General features: G+C 44.3%; 4 protein-coding genes and 2 non-coding genes across 6 annotated transcripts; 3 read left to right on the top strand and 3 right to left on the bottom strand.

Annotated features, from left to right (window-relative positions):
- The first annotated feature begins 1,272 nt into the window (after positions 1-1,272).
- On the top strand, positions 1,273-4,701 carry LOC117845783 (tryptophan synthase alpha chain). Its single transcript, XM_034726866.2, has 8 exons — positions 1,273-1,624; positions 2,355-2,501; positions 2,600-2,774; positions 2,902-2,978; positions 3,330-3,407; positions 3,992-4,069; positions 4,170-4,229; positions 4,332-4,701. The coding sequence occupies exons 1-8, from the start codon at positions 1,397-1,399 to the stop codon at positions 4,464-4,466; spliced, it is 978 nt and encodes a 325-aa protein (XP_034582757.1). The 5' UTR covers positions 1,273-1,396; the 3' UTR covers positions 4,467-4,701.
- Positions 4,702-6,790: 2,089 nt separating this feature from the next.
- Positions 6,791-10,075, top strand: LOC117845768 (regulatory protein opaque-2). Its single transcript, XM_072292054.1, has 6 exons — positions 6,791-7,537; positions 8,254-8,320; positions 8,442-8,637; positions 8,757-8,832; positions 8,932-9,057; positions 9,527-10,075. The coding sequence occupies exons 1-6, from the start codon at positions 7,145-7,147 to the stop codon at positions 9,929-9,931; spliced, it is 1,263 nt and encodes a 420-aa protein (XP_072148155.1). The 5' UTR covers positions 6,791-7,144; the 3' UTR covers positions 9,932-10,075.
- A 2,070-nt stretch (positions 10,076-12,145) lies between these two features.
- LOC117846181 (uncharacterized) lies at positions 12,146-14,054 on the top strand. The gene is made up of 2 exons (XM_034727297.2): positions 12,146-12,479; positions 13,665-14,054. The coding sequence occupies exons 1-2, from the start codon at positions 12,351-12,353 to the stop codon at positions 13,764-13,766; spliced, it is 231 nt and encodes a 76-aa protein (XP_034583188.1). The 5' UTR covers positions 12,146-12,350; the 3' UTR covers positions 13,767-14,054.
- Positions 13,944-19,788, bottom strand: LOC117846180 (uncharacterized). Its single transcript, XM_034727295.2, has 17 exons — positions 19,375-19,788; positions 18,456-18,558; positions 18,256-18,325; positions 18,131-18,169; positions 17,927-18,044; positions 17,800-17,857; positions 17,651-17,715; positions 17,543-17,549; positions 17,407-17,467; positions 16,720-16,779; positions 16,563-16,582; positions 16,410-16,475; positions 15,918-16,085; positions 15,573-15,830; positions 15,038-15,250; positions 14,556-14,827; positions 13,944-14,466 (listed from the first exon to the last, which is right to left on the bottom strand). The coding sequence occupies exons 1-17, from the start codon at positions 19,485-19,487 to the stop codon at positions 14,325-14,327; spliced, it is 1,833 nt and encodes a 610-aa protein (XP_034583186.1). The 5' UTR covers positions 19,488-19,788; the 3' UTR covers positions 13,944-14,324.
- An 834-nt stretch (positions 19,789-20,622) lies between these two features.
- Positions 20,623-20,716, bottom strand: LOC117846681 (small nucleolar RNA SNORD96 family). The gene has a single exon (XR_004638407.1). It is a non-coding gene; the product is annotated as a small nucleolar RNA SNORD96 family (small nucleolar RNA).
- A 167-nt stretch (positions 20,717-20,883) lies between these two features.
- LOC117846680 (small nucleolar RNA SNORD96 family) lies at positions 20,884-20,972 on the bottom strand. Its single transcript, XR_004638406.1, has one exon. It is a non-coding gene; the product is annotated as a small nucleolar RNA SNORD96 family (small nucleolar RNA).
- Positions 20,973-23,916: the final 2,944 nt, after the last annotated feature.

Raw genomic sequence — 23,916 nt, 5'->3', positions numbered from 1 at the left:
ACGGTCTTTTTTCCTTTTTTTTCTTAAAAAAAGAATATGTCGTTTTCGTCTCAACCACTGGCTCGCTGCTACTCCCTCCATTCCAAATTATAGTTCGTTTTAACTTTATTAGATTTATAAATAAATCTTATTATGCACTTAGATATACTTTATATCTAATTGCATAATAATATAACCGTCGGAGGAATTACTACGTTCGATTGTTTTTGTTTTCTTTTTTTTTTATAAAACGTTTGATCGTTGTTGGGCTTTGAATGGTGCCGGCCCGGTCGACGGGCGGACGGCGTTCGGGTGCCCGTCCTTCCCTGCTGTTTCCTCTCCTCGGCGGAGGGCAAGGACCGGCGTCTCCGCGCGTGCTGGTCCCGGTGCCGTTCTTCAAATCGAACTACCCAACCCAACAGCTTTTGTGCTTTTCTTTTTCCAACGCTGATTTAGCGCACGCTAAACGAGCTTTTAGTCTTTTACTTCACAACAAAAAATGTGTACCACTCCTAGCTTGCAACCTGGTAGACGTTTTTGGTAGGTGGCCAGTAGCGTTGGTGTTTCTTGATGACAGAGAATCAACATACATAATACATTTTTTATCGAGTAAAGAGAAGAGAATTACTAGCAGATATAGTTTTTTATATATGAAATGTGTAGAGGCATCACACGTAAACTTGACGTGGTCTGAAATGGTAAAGTTCGATCACCATGCAAACTTATTGTAGGTTAAAATTTATCGATTCGATTTCAAATCCTAAACTCTAAATGGATGTACTTCCTCCGTCCCAAAAGCAAGTAAATTTTACGATACATTAACAAGAGGTATAATAACATTTATTGTTTATATTTATTAACGTTAATTGGCTGCTGCATGCACATGGGTATATGCCAAGTTGAATATAATTGACTAATTTGTTTTTTAAGTGAGGGAGTAGCACTGTTTTTTTTTTAATGGCACGTTAAATGCCTGCAGTGACTTTTATCTTTTATCCACCTCAAGATCCGTCGATTCAATTTCGGATATCCTCACATGCATGAGAGTCCGACGCTCACAATTTACGCCGCGCACGTGCTTGGCATGGAGATTCGCGATCCATATGTTTATTTAAAATACGAAAATCTAAGCGGAAAACGCCGTGGAGAGTCAGACGCCTCCTCACTGCCACTGACACATGCGTGGGCCCACAGGCGCCCGTTCGTCGCGTCCATCTCGGCCCACCAACCCCCCCGCCGGGCCTTCCCCGTCGTTAAATGGGCAACGCCACCAGGTCACCACCTCACGCTCTCTCCCTCCCCCACCCCTATCCCCCACGAGCTCGGCGTGGGCGCGTGGTGCACGTGAGGCAGCCAGCTAGGCAGAGCGGAGCCACCGCCGCCGCCACCACCAACCCCGCATCCTCCTCACTCAGCCATGGCGTTCGCGCTCAAGGCCGCCGCCTCCACCGCCGGGTCGGCGTCGTTCGCCGCCGCGGGGCCCAGGAGGGGCGCCGCGGCGGCTCCGGGGAGGGTCTCGTTCCGGGGCGCCGCCCCCGTGGTCGCCGTCAGGACGGCGGCGGCGGCGGCGGCTGCGGCGGCCGCCGTGGCGGAGGACAAGCGCAGCATCTCCGGCACCTTCGCCGGCCTCAAGGAGCAGGGGAAGGTGAGAGCGCCCGAATCATCACCCTACACGACAAATCCTTCTCTCTTCTTTTTTTTCTTAGAAAAAAAGACGTGCGATTTGTTGCTCCGTGCGTGTCGGTCCATTGGGTGGCTCTGGGTGCGTCTGATCTTGCGGGCAGGTAGCACGAGTACGATCCGGTTGGTTGGCATAGGATGCGTCGCGGATTCTAGGCGTTGACTGACTGTGGTTACGACTGCGTCGTACTGTTTTTACTCACATTTTTGATTTGGGAGGTGAATTCGTGTCGAGGTCGTCCAGATCGGTCATGGTTCGGGTGATGTGAGCCGTGGATGAACCAGGCCTGTCCATTTCTGCCTTGGCCATGGTAGTCTTGTATTCTGGCGCATAATGATGCGGATTGTGGGGAGTAAAATATTGCTGGTGCGTAGGATGCATATAAGATTCAGTTCCTCCAAGTGATCAGTGTTAGGTTTGGTTGGGTAAATTCCTAGTATGCAATTGCATTTTTCCGGGGATCCCCTGAATGCGCCGATGACGTGTGGGGCGCCGCATGACAGTCACACATTTTGCCGCTAGAGACAAAATCCATATGTTTGCGTCGTAAGATTTACATTTCAGAGCACAACTATACTCAAGTTGCTGAGATTAGGTGAGATGTATCATTCAAGATCAGCATTTGAGTTCCAAACTTCAATTTCTTTCATCTATATTGTCTAGTTTAAGTTCACTAATATCTGAAAATCTCCAGACTGCCCTTGTTCCCTTCATCACTGCTGGTGACCCTGACTTGGCCACCACAGCAAAGGCGCTCAAGATCCTTGATGCGTGTGGTTCAGACGTGATTGAATTGGGTGTGCCTTACTCTGATCCATTGGCTGATGGCCCAGTTATTCAGGTAAGTCACAGAGTGCCCCTGCTATATGTGCTCTTATTTCCTGTTGTGCTCGTATGCCTCTGCTTATGAGTTATTGACTTTTGGTTGCACCATTTTAGGCCTCTGCAACACGTGCGCTAGCAAAAGGCACCACTTTTGAGGATGTCATCTCCATGGTTAAGGAGGTGATACCTGAGCTGTCCTGCCCCCTGGCACTTTTCACATATTATAACCCAATTCTGAAGCGCGGAATCCCAAACTTCATGGCTATTGTTAAGGAAGCTGGTGTACATGGTAATGTTTTTTATGTAACAGCACAGTTAAATCTTCACAGCTGATATTGTATAGAATTTGGATTAGCTTCACAGAAATTCTTTTTCCAGTGTGATAATCAAGTTACTTATGTATTACTACTGTGCAGGCCTTGTGGTCCCTGATGTTCCTCTGGAAGAGACAGATGTTTTGAGGAGTGAGGCTGCCAAGAACAACCTAGAGCTGGTAGGACCCTTCTCATAATATGATGTACACTTTAACATGTTACATTTTACACCTGTTGTCCTGGACATTTTTTGGGGCAAAGAGGATCAAGAGTTCCTGCTGAACTCTGTTTTTTTAAGAGGTCTTATTAGATACTTATTTAACTCCTGGTACAAAATTATAACATATAACTATTGTTTTGCTGCAACTGCAAGTAAATGAGAAGCTATATCTACTCAGTAGTGATAGTTTTCTTAGAACAGTAACAGATGAGCTCATTGGTAAACAAAATATGCATCTATGCAGTTTGAGGTAACATTGTTTGTAATGCCAGCTGTTTAATAGGATCTACTTTTTATGAGTGTTTTTCAGGTTCTACTGACAACACCAACCACACCAAATGAAAGAATGGAGAAAATTGCAGAGGTTTCAGAAGGATTTATTTATCTTGTGAGTGTCTCAAACTCTGTAGCTGTTAAAATATCTTTTCTCATTCTGCATTCCTCTGATCCCTAATCAATAATTTGCACCTTAGGCTAGTTAAATTAGTAGATAAAGGTTTAAGAAGAACAACTGTGTACTGTGTACAATAGACCTATTACACACAGAGTCTGCAATGAACAGCCTATGCCATTTCAAGTTGACCGCATAAACCTAGAAAACACATGTAGCTGCTCTGCCAAACTTTCCTGAAAGAAGGTTTTACTTAGTACTGTTTGAAAACCAGAGCTTACAAACCAATGTGAAACATTTGGATATTTAGCCTCTGTCACCGAGAAGACTTCCTGGTGGTAGCTGTGCTAACATGCTCAGACCGAGTGACCAACTGAGATATGTAATGGCAAAAGAAGCTATAGTTTGAAAAGACATGCACCTGACTGCTTTTCCTTTACTTTACTATGCGGATTTTGCATGATAGCTAATTGGGATTCACCCTGTACTTTGAACTTTACCATTACTGGAACTCTTTTAATATGTTTGATAATAGACAATTGGATGCATGATGTTTCGGTTCTAACCTCTATGCTATTCAGGTAAGCACTGTTGGAGTTACTGGTACACGTGCGAATGTAAGCAGCAAGGTGGAATCTCTTCTTCAGGATATCAAGAAGGTTTGCAATTGCATCTTTTAATGCTACTTGGAGAAGTAGTATCAGTACCTAAGTAGTGTCCAAAGGTCACAATGCTAATACCATGTGTTGCTTTTCATAGGTCACAGAGAAACCCGTGGCAGTTGGCTTTGGTGTGTCGACTCCTGAGCATGTGAAGCAGGTAAATCATAATTTGCACTATTCCTGCTAAGTACAGTATCTGGGATTAATACTACTCGTTGCTGGTCTGACACCCTGGTCGATCCATTGTTGTATAATTCAGATCGCAGGATGGGGTGCAGATGGTGTTATCGTCGGTAGTGCGATGGTTAGGCTATTGGGGGAAGCTGCTTCTCCTGAAGAAGGATTGAAGAAGCTCGAAGAGTTAGCCAAGAACCTGAGGGCTGCACTGGCATGAACCAACCATTTTCTTGAGAAAAAACACCGAATATTTTTTCCCAGTTTAGGATTGCGGGGCTGTTGTTTTGTAGCGAAAATAATTATGTCCTTATATTGAATGCTCAAATGAATAAATCAAGGCCATATGTGTTAGAAGTGCAGAAGACATTGTTCATATGCATAGCACCTAGGGAATATGAATAAGGTCAGAATCATGAATAGCTGTTTCTCAATGAATCCTACCATTTGAACAAGATGTGCCTCCATTGTGTTTATGGATGAGGTGGCACGATTGTCAAAGGTGTTACTTCTGTCCATTCTTTCCCTAACCTGATATTTGAACAAGTCGACAGCTCAATAAGGTAGGTAAAATGTATGGCATGTATGGGAAGCAGTGAGCTCGTGTCAAGATTGAAGTGAACCGTTAATGCTTGCTTGTATTGTACGCCGGCCAATCAAATAAATTGGTCAATGTGCTAATAGACTTCTTTGTTCTGTTTCTATAGATGGATGCCAAATACTTGTTCAGAAGGACAGCTTCCATTTTATCTTCATCCAGGCATCCGATGCTAAGATTTTTAATGGGAGAAAGGTACCTTAAACATCATTCAAGGAAGCAAATCCAACTTTGATGTTTGACTCTCAAACGAGGAAGAACACCGATGTGTCGACTTGAAAACTGAACTTTTTGTTGAATCGTTGGATTTATTGTACGTTGTGCAGTTGCCAACGAGAATATCCATGAGAGGATGGTAGCTAGTAACAATGGAGTACAGAAGGACACAATATTAAAGTTGATTGAAAATGTATTTTCCATATTATAAACAAGAAAACCATGTAGAAGATATGCGCAAATCCTAAGTACAAGTATTTTTCATTATCACAAGAAAAAGCGAGTTTAGTTGATCAAACGATGAAACATAACTCTATTTTCCATCAGCAGAAGTGACTCCGAAGGTTCAGGTTGATCAAATGATGAAGCACAAGAAGACCAGATTTATTTTAGTACATTCCGCTTTGATGGAACATCAAGTTCACAGCGTACAATCAAATTGCTCCTTTTTCTTCCCATTGTGCACAATCCTTCATCTAATTAAATAAATGATATCCTGTTCTCTAGAAATGTGCTTGCCGGTTCTCTCTGGTGTTGATGAATGGAGTATGTGCATTACTTCCGAGGGGTAGCAAGAACGGAACCTAAATCCGCATGGTTTGTTCTGCACAGCAACGCGTACAAGCGTTGTTGGATCCAAGACGTATCTGTCGCTAGCTTACAACGCACTTTTGCACGTCGTACCAACGCATAGATGTGCGCTGTAACGGACCCTTGCAACGCATATGATCCTCCATACCAACGCATTGACTCTATGTTTGTTAGGGTTCACACCTTGCGAGTAAAATGACAAGCATTGACAAACCACAATATCTAGCATCATAAAAGTCAGTGGCTAAGTCATATTTTATTATGTACTTATTAAACATAAAAATGTGGTTGGTTCTATGAGCGTGCCTTATTTATGCACATGTGTGAAAACATTCATACAAGTTTATTATATAATAATAAAAATATCACCAGGAATAACATATTTTAAGGGATAAATTCCTTTGCTTCCAGTGCGAGTAGTGCTCCCAACCCCACCTTGAACGCGTGCCTCCGATCCAATATCAATTATACGGGTGGGGGTCCATGTGTCAGTGAGACATTGCTGACAAAACAGGAATTGTGAGCATATATTAGCACTAAAAACACATATACATGTTGGTAAGCTACAATCCAGTGCAAAGCGTGCAAGTTTATATTTCCTTATGCACTTTTCAAAGATAAAGAAAGCTGTTGTGGACAAGTAAAGCTTCACTGATGAAAAAAAAAGTTATAAATGGATAAGCATAGTTTGTTAGCTAATTAGTCAAGGATTACTACACATGTAGCAAATGACACAAAAAAACAAAAAGAAGAAGAAGAAGAAGAAGAAGGAAACACGTTATCCCATATCCCCATATGGGATGTAGCTGGGATTTATGCTTACATTTTCTTTCATTTGGATAGGTTAACCACATTGAAATTAAAGTGAAGGTTATTAACTTGTTACATACATCCTTTTGTGTTTCTCCTAGTTTCTCCACATCAACCTCAAAGGTCTACCTAGGTTGAACAGAAAGTGCAAGTGCATGTTGGTAGCCATGGTATCTAGACCAAAGTCAGTGAGGCTTGTTCTCTAATAATGATTTAAAGTTAGAAGCACACGGACACAGTTAGTTTGATTTGTTCTTGGCTTATTACCAACACTTGTTAAAAGTGTTTAAAGGAAGCAAAGCATGCATGCACATAGCGTCACGATAAAACCCATAACTTTGCATCACCTAACTCTGCTTTCTGTTAGCCTTTTCATTCCATTCCCAAACAAAATTACTTGTCCGCATTGCCTTGGTCACATCAAACGTGGGCTTCTTGGTTCACATTGAGTGTAAGGGCCATGCACTTTTGCCTCTCGAGAAATTTCCATGGACACAACCCTGCACTAGATAAACGGGCACCCTTCTAACCTACACACCTGAACATAACTCATGGCTGCATAGCAACAGGCAAACCCAGGCCACTAAGGTCCCTCCCTAGCCTTGCAACTATTGTTTACCCTCTCCAAAGCCAATTAGATGTAGTATTTGTTTCCTCTTTCAATTTTGTAGCATTCCATCGACATGGATGATCATGCCGTCTCAATGGAGGAGATCATCCCTGACCCGTTTTGGGAGGATCTGCCACCACCACCGGAGCCGCATCTGGTGACTAGTGATGGTCTCATAGATGGAGTTGTTACTGATGGAGGTGGGGAGGGTACCAACGCAATGGACCAGAACCAGAGCCCCTCGGAGTGGAGCTTTGAGAGGTTGCTAGAAGAGGAGCTTCTGACTGACGCAGCACCATTGGAGAACTTCAGTGGCTCAGCTCCTCATGCTGACACAGTGGTTGAGGAGGTGGACCATGCAACGATGGCGCCTGCGGCGGTGAGCACGGTAGGCGATCCCATGGAGTACAACACCATCCTGAAGAGGAAGTTGGATGAGGACCTCGCCACTGTCGCCATGTGGAGGGTACGCCACTTTAATTTGCTTATCTTTCTTCTGTGCTCTGTAGATTATGATTTGTAGTGTGCTTAGCTAGGGTGCAATTGGAAGAAATTAAAGCTTTGTTAGTGATTAAAAATATATTCACATGGTTGTGCTACGGTGAAGTAGTACTAAGTATATGCATCACATCTGGGGCATCTAAACGCCTTTAAAAGCAATGTGGATAGATAGTTCGTGATGTAGAGACAGTATTACAATTCGTTGAGATCTATGATCTGTTGGAGTTATGTTATGGCTACACAAACTAACACACAATTAGTTCATCATAGGTCGCTGCGTTTGTTTAAAACTTTGTATGGTGCTAATGGCACAAGAGTTAATTAATAATTTTGGGACACTCCATTCTTTCTTATTTTGCACCTTGTTTAGGTGCTACCTACAAATTATTCGCACAATGTTAACATAGGGAAAAAAAAGTATTAGGCTTATCAGAAATAAGGTCGGTTGTGATCAGATTAGGATGTGGTAAACCAAATTAGATAAGTCCCATGAGGAATTTAAGAGATGAAATCATGGCAAAAATCCATTGGTATGTAAAAATAATCATTACAGTAGAAATAGTTGACTCTGCAAGTGCATGTGTTTGTTTTTTTATATAGTTCTTTTTAGATGTTTCCACTCTTCAGTTGTTAAATCCATTTTTGTTCTTTAACTTCAAATAGCGGCATGTCCATTCACAGGCTTCTAGTGTTGTGCATCCAGAACATTCTCAAGGCTCAAACAATTACATTGGAGGTACTATATTTTGTCCCTGTTACATATGGTCACTATTGTAGGGGCCATTGCATAGCATGATTCAATAACATTAAAAACCAAAGTTGGTTATTTTTAACACATACTTGTCTCCTCTTTGGGATCATTATTCCAGGTAACATAAATTTCGTGCAGAACATGCGGTCCATTAGTGAAGGTCCAATAAATCGCGCTCGAAATGCATATATTCGCGCAAGGCTTGCTACTTCCTCTTCCTCAAGGGATCCTTCACCCTCAGATGATGACGACATGGATGGAGAAGTAGAAATACTGGGATTTAAGCTGCCTACTGAAGAGAAAGTGAGGAAAAGGTAACAACTATTTGCAACATAGTATGTGTTTTACCCACATCCTTCTGAAGAGCAGCTGAATGATGAAGAACTGCAAAATACTCCAGATTTCTGAACTTACTTTGCTATCAAACTTTTAGAAAGGAATCCAACCGAGAATCAGCCAGGCGCTCAAGATATAGAAAGGCAGCTCACTTGAAGGAGATGGAGGACCAGGTGCGGTGTCGCAAACTAAAATTGCTTCATGAATATGCATACTAAAAAAAGTTTAGGAATGTGAGAGCAATGCGTATGAATGGTGCCACATCATTACAGGTTGCACAGTTAAAAGTTGAAAACTCTTCTCTGCTGAGGCGCCTTGCTACTCTGAACCAGAAGTATACTGATGCTACCGTTGACAATAGGGTGCTGAAAGCAAACATGGAGACCCTAAGAGCTAAGGTATGATGTTTTCTATGACACGTCCAATGCATTTAATCCTCAAGTACCTTCTTGCAAATCACTTGGTGCATATGGTGAGGATTTATCTGTCTATCAAAGTGTTGGGAGAATAAGGTTTTTTTTTTGTATTATTGTCGTGTTTATGTCAAATGAAGGACGCACGTAACATATCAACATATCAAATTCTCTTGTTGATGCATGGTTCCTAGAAGGACAATAATAATTTAGTACTCGGAAATGGCAAGCATATGTTTTCATTTATTCATAGGACAAAATTTTGTTGTGGCATCTACCACAGCAACATGCAACAACTAGACAGTTAGAGCAAGAATCAGGTGCCATTACTCAGTATTCCCTTTTGCAGCATATATAATACCAGTGTCTAATCCATTGCCTAATGCTTGTAATACACAATGAATCAAAGTATGTGGATGGTTCACACACACTGCACCGTGTGATCTAATTGCAGGTGAAGATGGCTGAGGACGCACTGAAGAGGGTTACAGGGACGATGAGTTCATCACAGCCCTCCAGGCCTTCTCCTCCGGTGCCAGCCAATGCTGACGCTTCAGGCCCTATCCTTGACAACATCATTGACTACCTGATGAACTCAACAGATGCCACGACTGACAACAATTTTGAGCCGAGAACGGCGACGACCCCGTCGTTCTCACAACAAGCTGAGAAGCCGGCGGCGGCCAGCACGAACAGCGCCATGATAAACCGGATCGCTGCGCATCACGCGGTGGCCGTCGAGCTTCTCCACAAGAGGCTGGGTGCCATGCCGACGGCCTCCTCTGGGGTTGCCCCACCGCCGGAACCTGCGCCGCCGTCGGATGTGCTGGTTGAGTCCACTGACATGGGTGTGCATTAGGCATTACTACCTCTATTGGGAATACCTGAAGTAAGCTGAACAATGTTGTGCCGTCGTCGTCGTCGTGGTGTAGACTCGTGCGTTTTATGCATAACACCTTCTGAATAATTTTGGATGAGATCATCAACATTGGAATAAGTTGGTAACACCTTCTAAATAAGGCACAGGGTTGCCTCCTTCGACATTCAAGTGATTGAAATAAAGAGTATACATTCTGATTGCTCCTAGTCACGAAGGTCTTAAGAATAATGTCATTCTGTCCATCTTTGTTCAAGATTTACTGTAGATCGTTCAAACATAGCTTGAACCGGGAAAGAATTTAAAAAAAACACACACACATATTAGCTTTACTAAGGCGATCTAATGTTTCCAGCAAAATCCATCATCGATTGAGCTTGAATCTACACCAAACCTTTTATATGTTGCGGAGGACTTGAGAGTCGCCTTCCTCCAATTCGCTTGAATGCATGTGCATGATGCACGCTGTTAGGACCAGCAAGCGGGACTGTAATGAAATCTAAATAGTTGAAGGCTACCCCGTCTTGCTCCTCCCTCCGCGACTCGCGGGACGCGTGTCGAACAGAGAACGCGGGAGAGAGCAGGCAGAGAGCGCGGGAGAGAGCAGGCAGAGAGCGCGGGGAGAGCGGGCGCGCGCAGGAGAGGCGGAGAGCGCGGGAAAAAGCGCGCCCTGTGGTCTTCGCAGTCTCCTCACATGCGTGGGCCACTCGAGCCTTATCCCCTCCCTCTCCTCTCTACCACTCAGATGCAAGCGGCGACGGTAGGGTGGTGGCGGCGCCGCAGCCTCGCCGCCGAGGCAAGGCGGCGGCGGCGGCGCGACCTGGCGAATGAAGGCGGCGGCGGCGGCGGCCTTGCTGGCGAGGGAAGGGAAGGCAAGGCGGCGGCGGCGGCGCGACCTGGCGAACAAAGGCGGCGGCGGCGCGGCCTTGCCGGCGAGGGAAGGTATGGCGGCGCAGCGCAGGACGAGGTGCTCTATTCCGTTTCCGCTTCTCGTCGTGTCAAATAGCAAAAGCTTAGAGGATCGGTTGGAGCACATCGAGACAGAGAAAGGGGTGGATTCTGTTATTTCTGTATGATGAGCAGGAAGTTGAATATCTCCAAATACATTTTCCATTTTTCACAAAAAAAATCCCTATTCCACGTGCCAAGAAAATTGGTTTCATTTTTTTTTTGGAAAAACAAAATTGGTTTCATTTGGGTAGCTGCATTTTTTGAACGTTAGAGCATCTCCAAGAGAGGTCTAAAACCAATCCCAAAATTAAATTTTAGGAACCAACGAGGAAAAATACTCTCCAACAAACGCCCAAAGAGATTTCGAATTATTCGCGCTTCCCAAAACCTACCGCAAATCGAGCTAGGAAAAGGGCGCTCCTCCGCACTCCCAATCCGAAGTTCCCGCGCACGTATCCCGCCGTCCCTGCGCACGTATCCCGTCACCGCCGCCGTCCACCCTGCGCCGCCTGTACCGCCCCAGTCAAAAGCGCCCCCGCTGCTGCTCCACATCAGCTCGACGCCGGCGTGATCTTCAATCACCACGCGGTAGCATATTCCCGGGCGTGCTAATCGCCATCTCCGATAGCCGGCCTGCTTTCCTGCTGCTGTCGCTGATCATGCAGCCGAGCAACTAAGGTAGGTCAGCATCTCTGCCAACGGACCTTCAGTTTTCAGAGGAATTTGTATCAGTATCTTGCTAATTGAGGTCGTACATTCATCTTTTGAAGCAATCTCTGCACAGTTATGTGCAATCCAATCTGTTGCAGCATGTGCATGATAGGAGAGTCAATTATCACGATTCAAATTAGTTTCTCGCTGTTCATGGACTATGGACGCTCCACTTTGTTTTTCTACAATTAAAGCAACGTGCAACCTGTGGAAAAAAAAAAAGGCCACGCACAAAAATCATGTAGAAGCCCAACATGGCCCATCTGAACGACGTGGCCCAATTCAAATGTTTTGGGATCCAATTTTTAGGACAACTCTTGGAGAATGCGGTGAAATTTGGGTCCGACGGATCTTGGAGTAGCTCCCGATACAGATGTTTTAGGACTTTTTTTTTTTGCCCTCTCTTGGAGATGCTCTTACATGGGTAGCGGCATCATGAATGGGCCGTGGTTCTCCATAGAAAAGAGGCCCAGCCCAGGTGAACATCGCTGCCAGCCTGCCACTTTTGGGTGTACGTGGCCGGGCTCCGCCCCCGCATTCGAGCTCGAACCCAAATCTAAAGCCGACCGGGTCGGTTCAGCCCCGCAGGCCGACGCCGACGCCGACGCCGACGCCGCCGACGCCGTCGAGGGGGAAGAGGAGAGAGAGAGAGAGGGTGATTCGGATTTAGTGTGAGGCTAACGGAGTGCCGGGGAGTGGAGTGAGGAGGACGAAGGGGGTTCGCCGTCGCCGGCGGAGCATGTCGTCGCTGGGGACGTCCAAGGGGATCCTGGAGATCGCCAAGTTCGGCGTCTACGTGTCCGTGCCCGTCGCGCTCACCTACCTCGTCGCCACCGACTCCAAGACCCTCAAGAAGCTCATGGGCCTCGTACGTTCCTTCTACCCTCCCCCTCCCTACCTCTTGCTCCCTGAATCGTTGTCGCTCTCCTCCCGAGGAGGCATCAGGCTAATTACCCGGTCGGATTGGGTACTACTGCTTGTGCGATTGATTGTTGGCCAGTGACTAGGGCTCGGAGCTGATTGGGGATCTGTGGCTCCGCTGTGCCTGTGCCAAACATTTGGGGCCGCTAGGGTTTAGCTGATTTTTCCCCCCTTGATAAGAAAGTGGATAGAAATGTTGATCGGTACAGAGTGAAGATGGGTGTGGGAATGCTCTGGATGCTCCATGAGCCAGATTCTGGAAATGATTCTGAGCTGTGCCTGTGTCAGGATTCTGGAAATTATTATGAGCTGTGCGCCTGTGCCTGTATTGAATTCTGGAAGTAGCAATGCTTAGCTTGGCAGTGATGTTTTGTAGGATGTTGTGGCATAGTTGTTCCTGTTGATTGAGAGCTGGACGCTCTTAAGATGATGCTACCCCAACCTTACTAGTTTAAGCAAATTCTATTGGATGCATAGGCACAATCTCATTTTTTGTTCCTTTTCGTTGCATTTAGAAGAATCTTTTTCCCCATGTATGTGCAGTATAAGTGTGTATTGTGTCATTAAGAGGAGAAATTTATTGGTTTTGATACAATGATAAGCAGGACTTGCAGCATACTTAGCCAAACACCACAAAGAATCTTTCAGGAAGTTATACAGCACAAGCTACAGCTTGTAGTTCATTCACCCGGTTGCCGATTGCCTGCTTGCCCCAATAGCAACTTCTCTTTCCTAGGGAGGTGCGGATGCACATGGGCACATTCACCACCGTGGTTTTAGCCCTCTTTGGCTTGAATTGCGGTGACTTTCATTTCTTGGTGAACAAATAGCCAAGTTTCTCAGTTTCTCTTTCTCCTATATGTTGTTCTTGTGATTCTTAATAAAGATGTTCTTGGTTTGGTTTACAAATGGCACTTTGCTCAACTCCGAGGCAACATGGCTGGTCTTGTATGTGTCTCAATTGATGTTTCAATATTTGATTCTTAGTGAACATTTCCTACAGTTGTTCATTCATTGATCACAAACTTGCCAGAGACAAATACATTAGCTTTATGTGTTGAGCAACTGTTGATTACCCTGCATTTATATATCTTTACATAAAGATTGAATTATCTCTGTGCGCCCTTTGCAGCGTCCTTATGTGGTTTATCCACCTGAAGGTCCACGCCCACCACCGCCCGAAGAACTTCGTGAGAGGGCTCGGGAAATAGCTCGGAAGAGGCAGCAGAGTTGAATGTATTGGTGACTAGGGAACATCACAGATCATAAATCCAGCTCACAGATATGGTAGAGAATGTCACTCTGGTTGTTGATATGGAGCACTTGTTTGGCCCTGGTCTGTAACATCCTTTTGATGTTGTTGTCATAATAACATTCAAGTGGCTGTGGGTTCTCTGTTTTGAGCTGAGGATTGACTGAATGTAACGCACTGTATTTCTTGTTGGGAGCCAGTTCAAATGGTACATTTTGAGTTCTAGACTCCTTGAAATGGTACAGAATAAAAGAAAAGTCATATTTCGTATCTCAGCATCTCATTTTGAGTAAAATGAGTAGTAAAGAAAGCAATTGTCCTGGATGAGACTAAGATACCTCTGAGCATAGATGGTTAAATGTACTCTGTTTTGATTACATATTTACAACAGAAGCTTGCATGGTGCCTCAAGGATGCTCATTTTTGCATTGCCATGTGGACTCGAATGAATCTGTTATCCGTTGGCTGAGAGCACTGATAAAATCACGCCCAGCCAACAGTGGAGTATGTACATGCTCTTGTTCGTGTGTACTTGATGGATCAATCTGTTCTTGGGCGATTTGAGCTTCTGTAAGACCCATTGTACAGAGGCAGCAACGACCGTGCAATTCCTTTCCTTCCACCCAGACAACGCCAATAAATTGCCAAAAACCACAGCACCACAACGATCGGGATCGCCCATCTGTGCAAGAAGATCAGCAGCATATAAGAGAAACAACATAGCAGAGATTATATGGCCGCTGTATTGTTACAGGGAAGAAGAATGCAAACCTGTCAAGATCAAGAATAGGGCTGTAGACGATGGTTTCCCAGGTAGAGACGACTATGTGCCAGACAGGATTGTAGTACAGGGACTCTGAGGACCAGAACAGCCTTGTGTATGTCTCCAGGAAGGCAAACATCACCCAGGCAGCGATCTCGAGCAGGAAGAACTTGACCACGAAGCGCCCGATGACAACCATGACTAGGGAGAATATCACCAGCCAGTTGAAGAGCTTATTGTTGTACTCTTTGATGAAAAGAGCGCGAGACCTTGCCAGCATCTGGAAGAATGGATAGAAGATAGAACTCGATTCAGTTTAACAATGTCAGATAGGAAATACAGGCAAAAGGTGTTGCTTCTATTTTATTACGGGGAACATATATTATAGTACACCTAACAGCTCTGTGCATTATCCCTGAAATCTATCACAGTTATTCACGAACCTCATGGAAGCTATCCTAACTTGCACTGTAAGTAAAAAGAGAGAAACCTTTGACATCCGGCGTTGATAACTTTCCTTGGCAGGCCCCACACAATCCATTTCGAAACTTTGATTGCAGAGAAGAAATCCTGCATCGAATTTTGCCATGGACGGAAGCTTTAAGACTTGAAGGTGTTCCATTTTATCTTCACACTCTGAGAATCGTGCTTCACACAGCTTTGATGACTGATATTCGTTGGCCTGACCAAAGTTTCTGAAGATCTAAAAAGAATACCTGGTTAGGCATTACCAAAGATTTTTTTTTCCATATTGCATAAGCTGCAATGCACACAAGATTAAAAATGACAAAACACTTCTTGCCCTAAAAGCTATGCAAAAATTGATCTCAGATTCTCCACAAAATAAAGTGGTTTGCACAAAAACATTATGCTGTCAGTGTCATACTTACTCTATGGATCTGAGAAAATAAATTGAAAATCTTAAACTCTTTAGCAAGGAGTACGAAATTTCATGACAGGGATAAAATGCAGAAATAAGATTTTATCATGGACTGAATAAAATATGAACAAAATGTCAAGTAAACCTTTTTAATCGCTTCATCAAGCTTGAAGATGGACTGAGCAGCATGATGTTTACCGAAATGCTGCTTGTCGAAGAGCCTTCTAGCTTCATCTTTTGCGAGGTCATGAAACTGCTGAAGTTTATCCACTGATACTGGTAGACCTGCTCTGCCCATTCTTTCATTATACACCTTCAAGCAACGTTCAAGGATGGCCTTATTGAAAACTTCAACAAGCGATCCCGTCGATGGAATTTCACCTTTATTTAAAGCCTCAAGTATCTATAACAAAGGGGAATAGTTTTAAATATTTTGCAGGGATATATTCAGATACTCTATGTAAGTAATGAACTTTCAAACAAGCATTACCTGCCCTAGGAAGGATACAAATTCCGTCCCGTTTAGAGTTCTACCCTGCACAATTTTCGGTTTTATCATGGATGAAACAATTTGTTTCAATTGATCTCTCCTTTTTAAATACAATGGATCAAGTTCCTGATCCTCCAGATCACATAACTGTGTCCTTTGCAGATGAGGCTGAAGAAAGGAAGAATTTCAGCATATCAGCTACCCATGGGCGTGCAAAGGGGGAAAAATAGTGCATATCACCAAACTGAATTCACATTGGAGACATGTTAAAGAATTGTCATATGTGTAGCTTGAAAGAGCAAAGTTAAACAACTTAGTCCTCCACCAAGATCATGTTTTGCACTTTTAATAAGCACTGGATAAATTTAATCCACATGACATGATGTGTACTGAAGTGAGATACTTGAGAACCCAACAATTCACAGCCATCAGTGCAGCTAAATGGTACTACTGCAGAACAAGAAAAACCAGAGGTTGTCTGATGCAACGCACCTGTGGCAAGCTAAAAGCTGTACTGTTATCTCCCATAACCGCCAAAGAGTCTCTGATTTGGTTGATCTGACATAACATGAAAGCCAATTTATTCAACCAAAATTTCATTTCATATCTTCAAGTTAATAACATATTGGCTTAAAGAACTATTACCTCATCAATATATTTGTCTCCTGTAGCAATACAGAAAAGGGTGAGTTGAGTTCAACTGCTGATAAAATATATCCAGCTCTGAAAAGTGCAAAGGAAAATGCTTCTATAGAAAATCAAAGCATATTAAATATAGTTTTGTAAGATAGCTTGAACTAACCATTGTTATTAGGCACCCTTTGGAGTGCTTCATCGACCATCTGCTGAACAGATTTTCCTTCTGCATAACAGAAGTTAGCAAGATCAGAGGAAGTTTAAGAAGTTTGATATAATACGAGTGTATGGAACTATTACTGCAAGTCTACAAGACATATTAACTATTGTGCAACAACTACCTTACAAAAATGCTGGTAACTAAAAAGAGCACAAGAAAATTAGTATGGAATGTACTCTACAAACTCCATGACAAAATCATTCCATACAGATAGTAAGAGTAACGACTCATTACCTATATATTTACCATGCATTTTTTAATCACATCAATGGTATATATTCAGAAAAAAATATTGGGTAATAAAGTGTTCAAACTTAGATTGCTAGGGGTGGTTCCCTGAAGGAACTAATTATATGAATATTCTTTGTAGAAATCAAAAGGATCAGTAACCAATTTGAAGAGTTGGCACCAGTTTCTTTCCAAAATACAATTTAGGTCAATCATACCCTAATGTGGAGCCTTGAACAGACTGCAACATTTTCAATATTAGGAGATCAGAGGATTATTCCCTAGAACCACAATTCTGATTATCTGATCTATACTTATTATCTATTTCTCTATACTTTACACAAGCCAAAATAAATAAGGCATCTCCCAACAAAAAAAGTGATATGCGAAAAGGAAGCAACTTACGGAGAAAATCCCTCTGGATTAGCCACAGAAGTTTTGCTGGCTCAAAAGCAACATCTTGCCCCTGCAGAGCCAAACACGTGATTTTGATATAGTTTCCGGCTTCATAACTCTGAGACTTAAGTTAATGAAGTATTACCTTGACTCTGGTTTTCACAAGTCCGAGGGGAAAAAATTGAAAATATGTTAGAATACAAGGTACTTATTAAACTGGAAAGGTCCAAATCAGAGCTAGCAACAAGCAAACCTTCCATAGAATTCTTCAGCAATTTCAACAGCAAATGAAAGCCTAGATATATCAGCTTCACGAATCTGTCACCAGAAGATGTAAATTAACTCCTACCAAATGAAAGACTGGAGATGAAGGCCTGAGGACATCGTAAGAGGGACACTCACTGTCTCAGGAAGATTATAGATCAGAACAGAACTTAAAACAGTTGCCAGAGCAAATATCCTGCCACAAACAAAATTTCAATGCATTTGTTTCCATATCCAAACATATGTGTTCTTTGTAGAAACCAACCTATCATCATATACATTTGATTTCCCAACACTCTCAAATCCTTCAGTGTCCAGGTATATGACAGAAACTATGGAGCCATCAATATCCAACTCAATGGGGGTGCCCCAAACCCATATGCCTGCAAAATGTGGTTTAGTTGTTCATATTCTTCGATAAAAATATAATGAGAACATTATATTGCTTTTAATTGGCAGGTTATCTTACCTTTTGTTTTGGTATCCCGCATGTGTCCAACTCCAAAACCTGCGCTGGAAATTTATTACCCCTCCAGTCCAAAATCCAAATACTTATTTTTCTGAAGCATGATTTATAGAAAAAGTTCAGTGTACCTTTATCACATGATAGGGAGAGAAGTTGGTTGAGAAGAAAAGATTTGCCAGATCGATATGGACCAATAACCTGATTTTACAACAACAAATTAAAGACAGAACTTGGTAAAGGCAGCATGTATGTGTTTGTTATGATAGAACAAAATATCCTGTATCCCTGCAAACCATTAAGTCACTTGAATATTAGAGTTTGAACATACAGAGATAGCAGCTATTGGAGTTTTGATCCTCTGAATGGCCTCCAAACCTTCTTTTGCAAGACGGAGTTTCGTGTGACTGTAGTCTGGTTTGACTATTGGAAACCTGCATAACAATCTCTGATCAAAAGTCTGAAAAATAAATGTATGTTTTCGAGTCTATCTTGTTGATAAATACTGATATTTTCCATCTCAATTGATTCAAATCTTCTTAATTATAGTAGAAATAAATGTAACAGTTCTAGTATGCATATATTTCACTGCCATCCACTCAGGAAACATATGTTAGATTAGCCTTACCATCCATCCAAACAGCAAAATGCCTCATTCCGTTAGATCACAATTTGTGGATAAGCTCATATGGTCAAGTGTTCAATTTAATAATTGCCAATCATTCACATAGAAAACAACAACTTTTGTATGCTTGACTAGTCATTTGTACAATAATACCACACAAAGTACTACATACTCCACGTTTCACAGGATTATACCCACTGGGTTTCATCCCCATTCATCAGCAAGAACTACTTCCGCCTTCCATAACTCAGCTTCGCAAATAACTACATTTCACATAAAAATAGGCCAGCACAAGCTCATCAAAGCATTTCTCTCACTCGACCAAAGCAGCAGAAATTCGCACATTTTTAAAATTACGCAAAACTGCGCCATATGCAATGGATGCGGGGACGATCGATTGGCGACTGAAATTTGGGCTTCTTCCTAACTAAAAACGTGACTAAAATGAAAAGATGCTGTCATCTGAACCCGATGCTAGTACAATCTAACGCCGGAGGAAGAATCCAACGCGAAACCTGACGCTTAAACGCAGGAAACGGGTGATTGGGAATCGTCAACGAAAAATGTTCAAGTTACACTTAGAACTGCATCCTCATTAAGCTTTAAGAAACCATCTGCAACTTACGCGCGCTCGAGGTCGCCGGCATCGGCATCCCCTGCCGCCGCGGCAGCAAGCAACCACAGAACCGCCGCCGCGGCCAACACCGCCGGCGCCGGGGCACGCGCCCACCACCCCATCGCCGCAACAAATCCACCTTCCGCCCGCAGGGGTGCACGACCCGACCTCGAAATCGAAGCGCGATCGCCCTCAAACGGCTGCGACTACGGCAGCGGTTCCTCGGGTCGTGGGAGGAGGCTTATTCGATGCAGAGGGGGGAAGGGAGGGAGGGAGGGAGAGGTCCCGCGCCAGCAACAGGGGCGGGCTGATAAAGGGCTCGGGTTCCGTGACCTCGCCCCCCGCGGAGACGGTGGCTTTTGCTTGGCGAGAGGGGGGAAGGAGACGTCGAGGCGAGGCGAGGTGGGCGGCGGAAGGGGGAGGGGCGATCAGAGGGGAAGCTTTTGATTCGTTGGTTCAAATTTTCAAATGCGGATTCGACGATTCGTTCGGGAGACTTTGATTTGGTTTCGAAACTTAATTTCCACGTGTCAGCACGATGGGCCACCTCCCAGCCAGCTCGGACGCTGGAAGACTGGCCGGGGGCCCAGCGTGTCAGCGGGGAAATTGCTGTGAGTTTTTTTAGATCAGGAAATGGCTGTGAATGGGTGGGTCCCCAGATTAGCATTTGGGCCTAGTTTACGAGCCGAAGGCAGAGAGGCCCGGCCCAAACGAAACATCAGCAAGTCCACAACGCGGCGGTTGTGCATTTTGCTTTCAGTTTTGCCGCTGCCAAGCATCCATCCATCAAAAGCAGAGGCATAGCTTTTCAAAAATTTTGCGATTGGTTCAACCAGATGTGCAGATGGTGTGTTGCTGCAAGATGATCCATGCTGCTCTACCTCTACGGATTCAAGAGCCATGTTGCTTCTGGCTCTTCAGATTCAGAGTCGTTGCGTCTTCAGATCCAGAGCCATGTTGCGTCTTCCTTCAGATTTAGAGTCATGTTTGAGTCTTCAGATTCAGAGTGGAGCTAACATTAAACGGTTGCCTCTAAAGCTACTGTTTGGTATTACAGTATTTACTGTTAATGGCATGGGTTTTATTTTTAGTCATTTTGTTCAGAACACCTGAATGGCTTCATCCCAGTTCCATTTTCTTTAGACTGATCTGCTGTATGTCAGGTCTTTGCATTGAAATTTTGAACTCATTCAGGTAGACAACAATCAAAGCCTTTGCTTTTATTCCAACCTCAGTGCGGTTTGCTCGGTTTTATTACAGCCTCAGAATTGCAGAGTGGCAGCATGGCTCGTAACGAGCCAATCAGCCCCGAAAGATGGTGTTCTTTTTTGCAATCTATCATCACCGGCCAGCAAACAAACTCACTTTCCCACATCCATTCAAGTTTATACAAAGACAACTGAAAGGCCAAATAAAATGAACCAACACTAAATCTCTTGATGAAAATATGCATCATTCAAAAACACTGGATGCAGAATAGAAGACATGAGATCAGAGATCTGGGGGCGTGTCGAAGGGGGACATCAGAATTGCAGAGTTGGCAGCATGGCACGAGCCAATCAGCCCCGAAAGATGGTGTGTTTTGGTTGCATTTTTCATCACAGTCCACCCATCTCGCGCTAGGAGATTTATCATCCGAGCAAACGAAACCAAACAGGAAAAAACAGAGAAAAATCTCCAGACAAAGAGGAAGACAACAGAAACAGAAACCCAAGAAACAAACCACAATGATTCGTGATACAATCGAATCGGGAGAAACAAATAGGCGCCGAGAGAACAGCGCCGATCCGCGTTGCGACGGCGGCGGAAACCCTAGTTTGACATTGGATGGGGATGGAGGGGCAAAGGCGAGGTAGTTTGTTTTATAGGAGGTGGGGGTGAAGTCCCAGCCGTTGGATTGGGCGTCGTGACAATGAGAAGGGGTCTGCCGCTCTGGTAGACCTAAAAGGCCCCATTTGGGTCGATAATGTCGGCCCAAGAGAGAAGGGACAACCCAAGCAATTCAAAACCTAATATTTTGGTTATCGTTAGCACTACGTCTGTTTTACACTTTTTATTATACTGGACGAACTTCACCTTTCAATTTCTCAAAAACAATTGACGATAAGACTAATATAACTATAGTAAATTCTATAAGGAGATGTATTAAAAATAAATATTTAATAGCATGTAGATTTTTTTTTCAGATCTATGCATTTGGCTGATAGTTTAGTGCTTTTTTAGAATTCTCTTAAATGGCCCAGAGTTTTCATATATAAATTAGACAATTTTCTGAAAGGTTTTTTGCAAATGAGGTTGTTCATTTTATTACTCGCACGATGTTTTTCACCCGTGAAACCTCTATTTTGCAATACTTACCGTTATGTATGGGTACATTATTCATCCCAACCCAAGTGTGGAGTTATTGATCTTAGAGGAATCGCGTCTATGTTCACCCTACCTAGCGAAAACATAATACAAGTCCTAGTTTGTGCACATTTATGTGGTTAATATCCCAAATAACATGCTAACTAGAGATAATCAAGCCAAGCTGGAACTAGATTATGGCTCGTGTTTGTTACGTGGAAATAGGAGGGTTTTACCTGTATGCCATTATGAAAGTTGGGTCTAACCTCCATGCCCCTAAAAAGTTCGTCGACACCTGTATGCCCAAGTGCAACTTGGTTTGTCCATCCATGCCATTCCGTCACTATTCCGTTCGGTTTTGGCCGTTTGAGAGCTCTTACAAGCGGACCCAGGCAGCGAAAAATATCCATTGTACCCTTTGTCTCCAACGCGCATATGGCGTCACCAGTGGCAGAGCTGGCCATCAATTCAAGAGGGGGCAGTTTCTACTGTCTATGGTGTCTATTACCTAGTATCGACGCCGGCTTCTTAATAAAAATTGTTAGGGAATTGGATATGATGCTGATGATTACTTAATTAAGGCAGAAATAGCTCTTGTGGTTTATAAGTAAGAAAAAATAAATAGATGAACTAACAGTAGGCAAGCATGCTACTGATTAACCAAATGGTACTGTATCTGAAAAACACCAAATGGTACTATATGGAGTTAGCACTCCTGACAAAGCAAATGAACTACTCGATAAAGGAAAAACATATGGGTGAGTAGACACATGTTTACACCATGTAGATGTTCAGGAGTAATGTGCAAGCAACAAAAAAAAGTCGTTTGAAAGTTTATTGCGCACAGCGGGGGAGGGGGCGCAGGGTCCTCCATTGCTCTAAGGAGGCTAGAGCTTTTGTTTGATCTTCCTAATAGCTTCTCAACGTGAAAAGTTAGAAGCTCACACAAATAGAGAATTTCTCGTGCAGCTTTTGGAAAGTCGTAAGCCTAAAAAAGATGAATTTATATGAAAAGCTAGAAAACTCAGTTTTACGAGCTTTTTTAGCTTTTTAAGCTCATAAGGCTAAACATATCTTCCAAAGCTAGTGTTGTTTTTAAGAACAAAAGGCCAGCAGCAATTTTTCAGAAAAGTTAGGGTGTATTTGGATGGAGGGACAAGTGGGACGGTATAGGATCATCCTCTTTTTTAGGATGAGATGATCCCACTTGGTGTTTGGTTGGAGGGATGGGGCGTCCTAGTTTCGTTGTTTGGGTGGAGGGACGAGGACGAATGAAATAGACGGTGTTAGTATTCCATTAGCCGCGGGGTCCACTGTCAGCCTCAGAGGAGGGCCTCATCCCCTTCCTCCTGCGCCCCTCTAATCCGGTTCACACACCGCTCGCGGCTCCTCCTCGCCAACGCTGTCGTCACGGTCACCGAATCCCGTGCTAGAGGCGCGGATCTCGCGGCCCGGGCACCCGGCCGATCCAGCGATTGGGATGAGCGGCTCGGCAGTGGGGCTGGGGCTGCGGTTTGAGTGGCGGCGGAGGACCGAGCGAGAGCGCGCGGCGGGCGGAGCCTGGGGCGGGGGTGCGGGGCCGGCGGGGGCGGGGGAGCGGGAGGGGTGGAGTGGGGGTAGGAGGGGGAAGAACCGCCGCCGCCGGTGGCAGGGCCAGGGACGCGGGCGTCAGCGGCGGCTAGGCCGAGAGCACGACGGCATTGGCATGGGGCACGGGCAGCACAAGGCAGCAGCTCGGGCGCGACTCTGGGCGGCGGTCAGGGCACGTGGCGCCGGAGGCGGTGGGCGCAGGCAGCGAGCGAGGCGCAGAGCAGAGCAGCAAGGCGAGGCGGATGAGCGGGCGCGGGATGGCGCAGGAGGAGACGGGAGGGAGACACTGTCCGCGAGGGACGGATCGGTCCGACCGATTCGGAGGAACAGTTCCATCCCACTTTTTTCAAGAAATATTCTACTTTGATGCTGTTCTCGTCCCACCGTTCCTCTAACTAAACACATGCAAAATTGAAATCGTGCTATCCTTATCCCACCGTTCCTCTAACTAAACACATGGAAAACTGAAATCATACCATCCTATCGCATCATGTTCCTCCGTCCAAACACACCTGTTGACACCGCACCTCAAGACCTCTGAGGGTGTCTGCCGCTGGAGGATGGAACTCGGAATGCCTTGTCGCTTGTGTGACAGAAGCGGAGGCGATTGGTCCA

Source organism: Setaria viridis, chromosome 2 (genome assembly GCF_005286985.2).
Source record: "Setaria viridis chromosome 2, Setaria_viridis_v4.0, whole genome shotgun sequence".
In the NCBI taxonomy this organism is placed as follows: Eukaryota; Viridiplantae; Streptophyta; class Magnoliopsida; order Poales; family Poaceae; genus Setaria; species Setaria viridis.
Note: the sequence above shows the minus strand (reverse complement) of the source record. Positions and strands in the feature narration are given on the sequence as shown.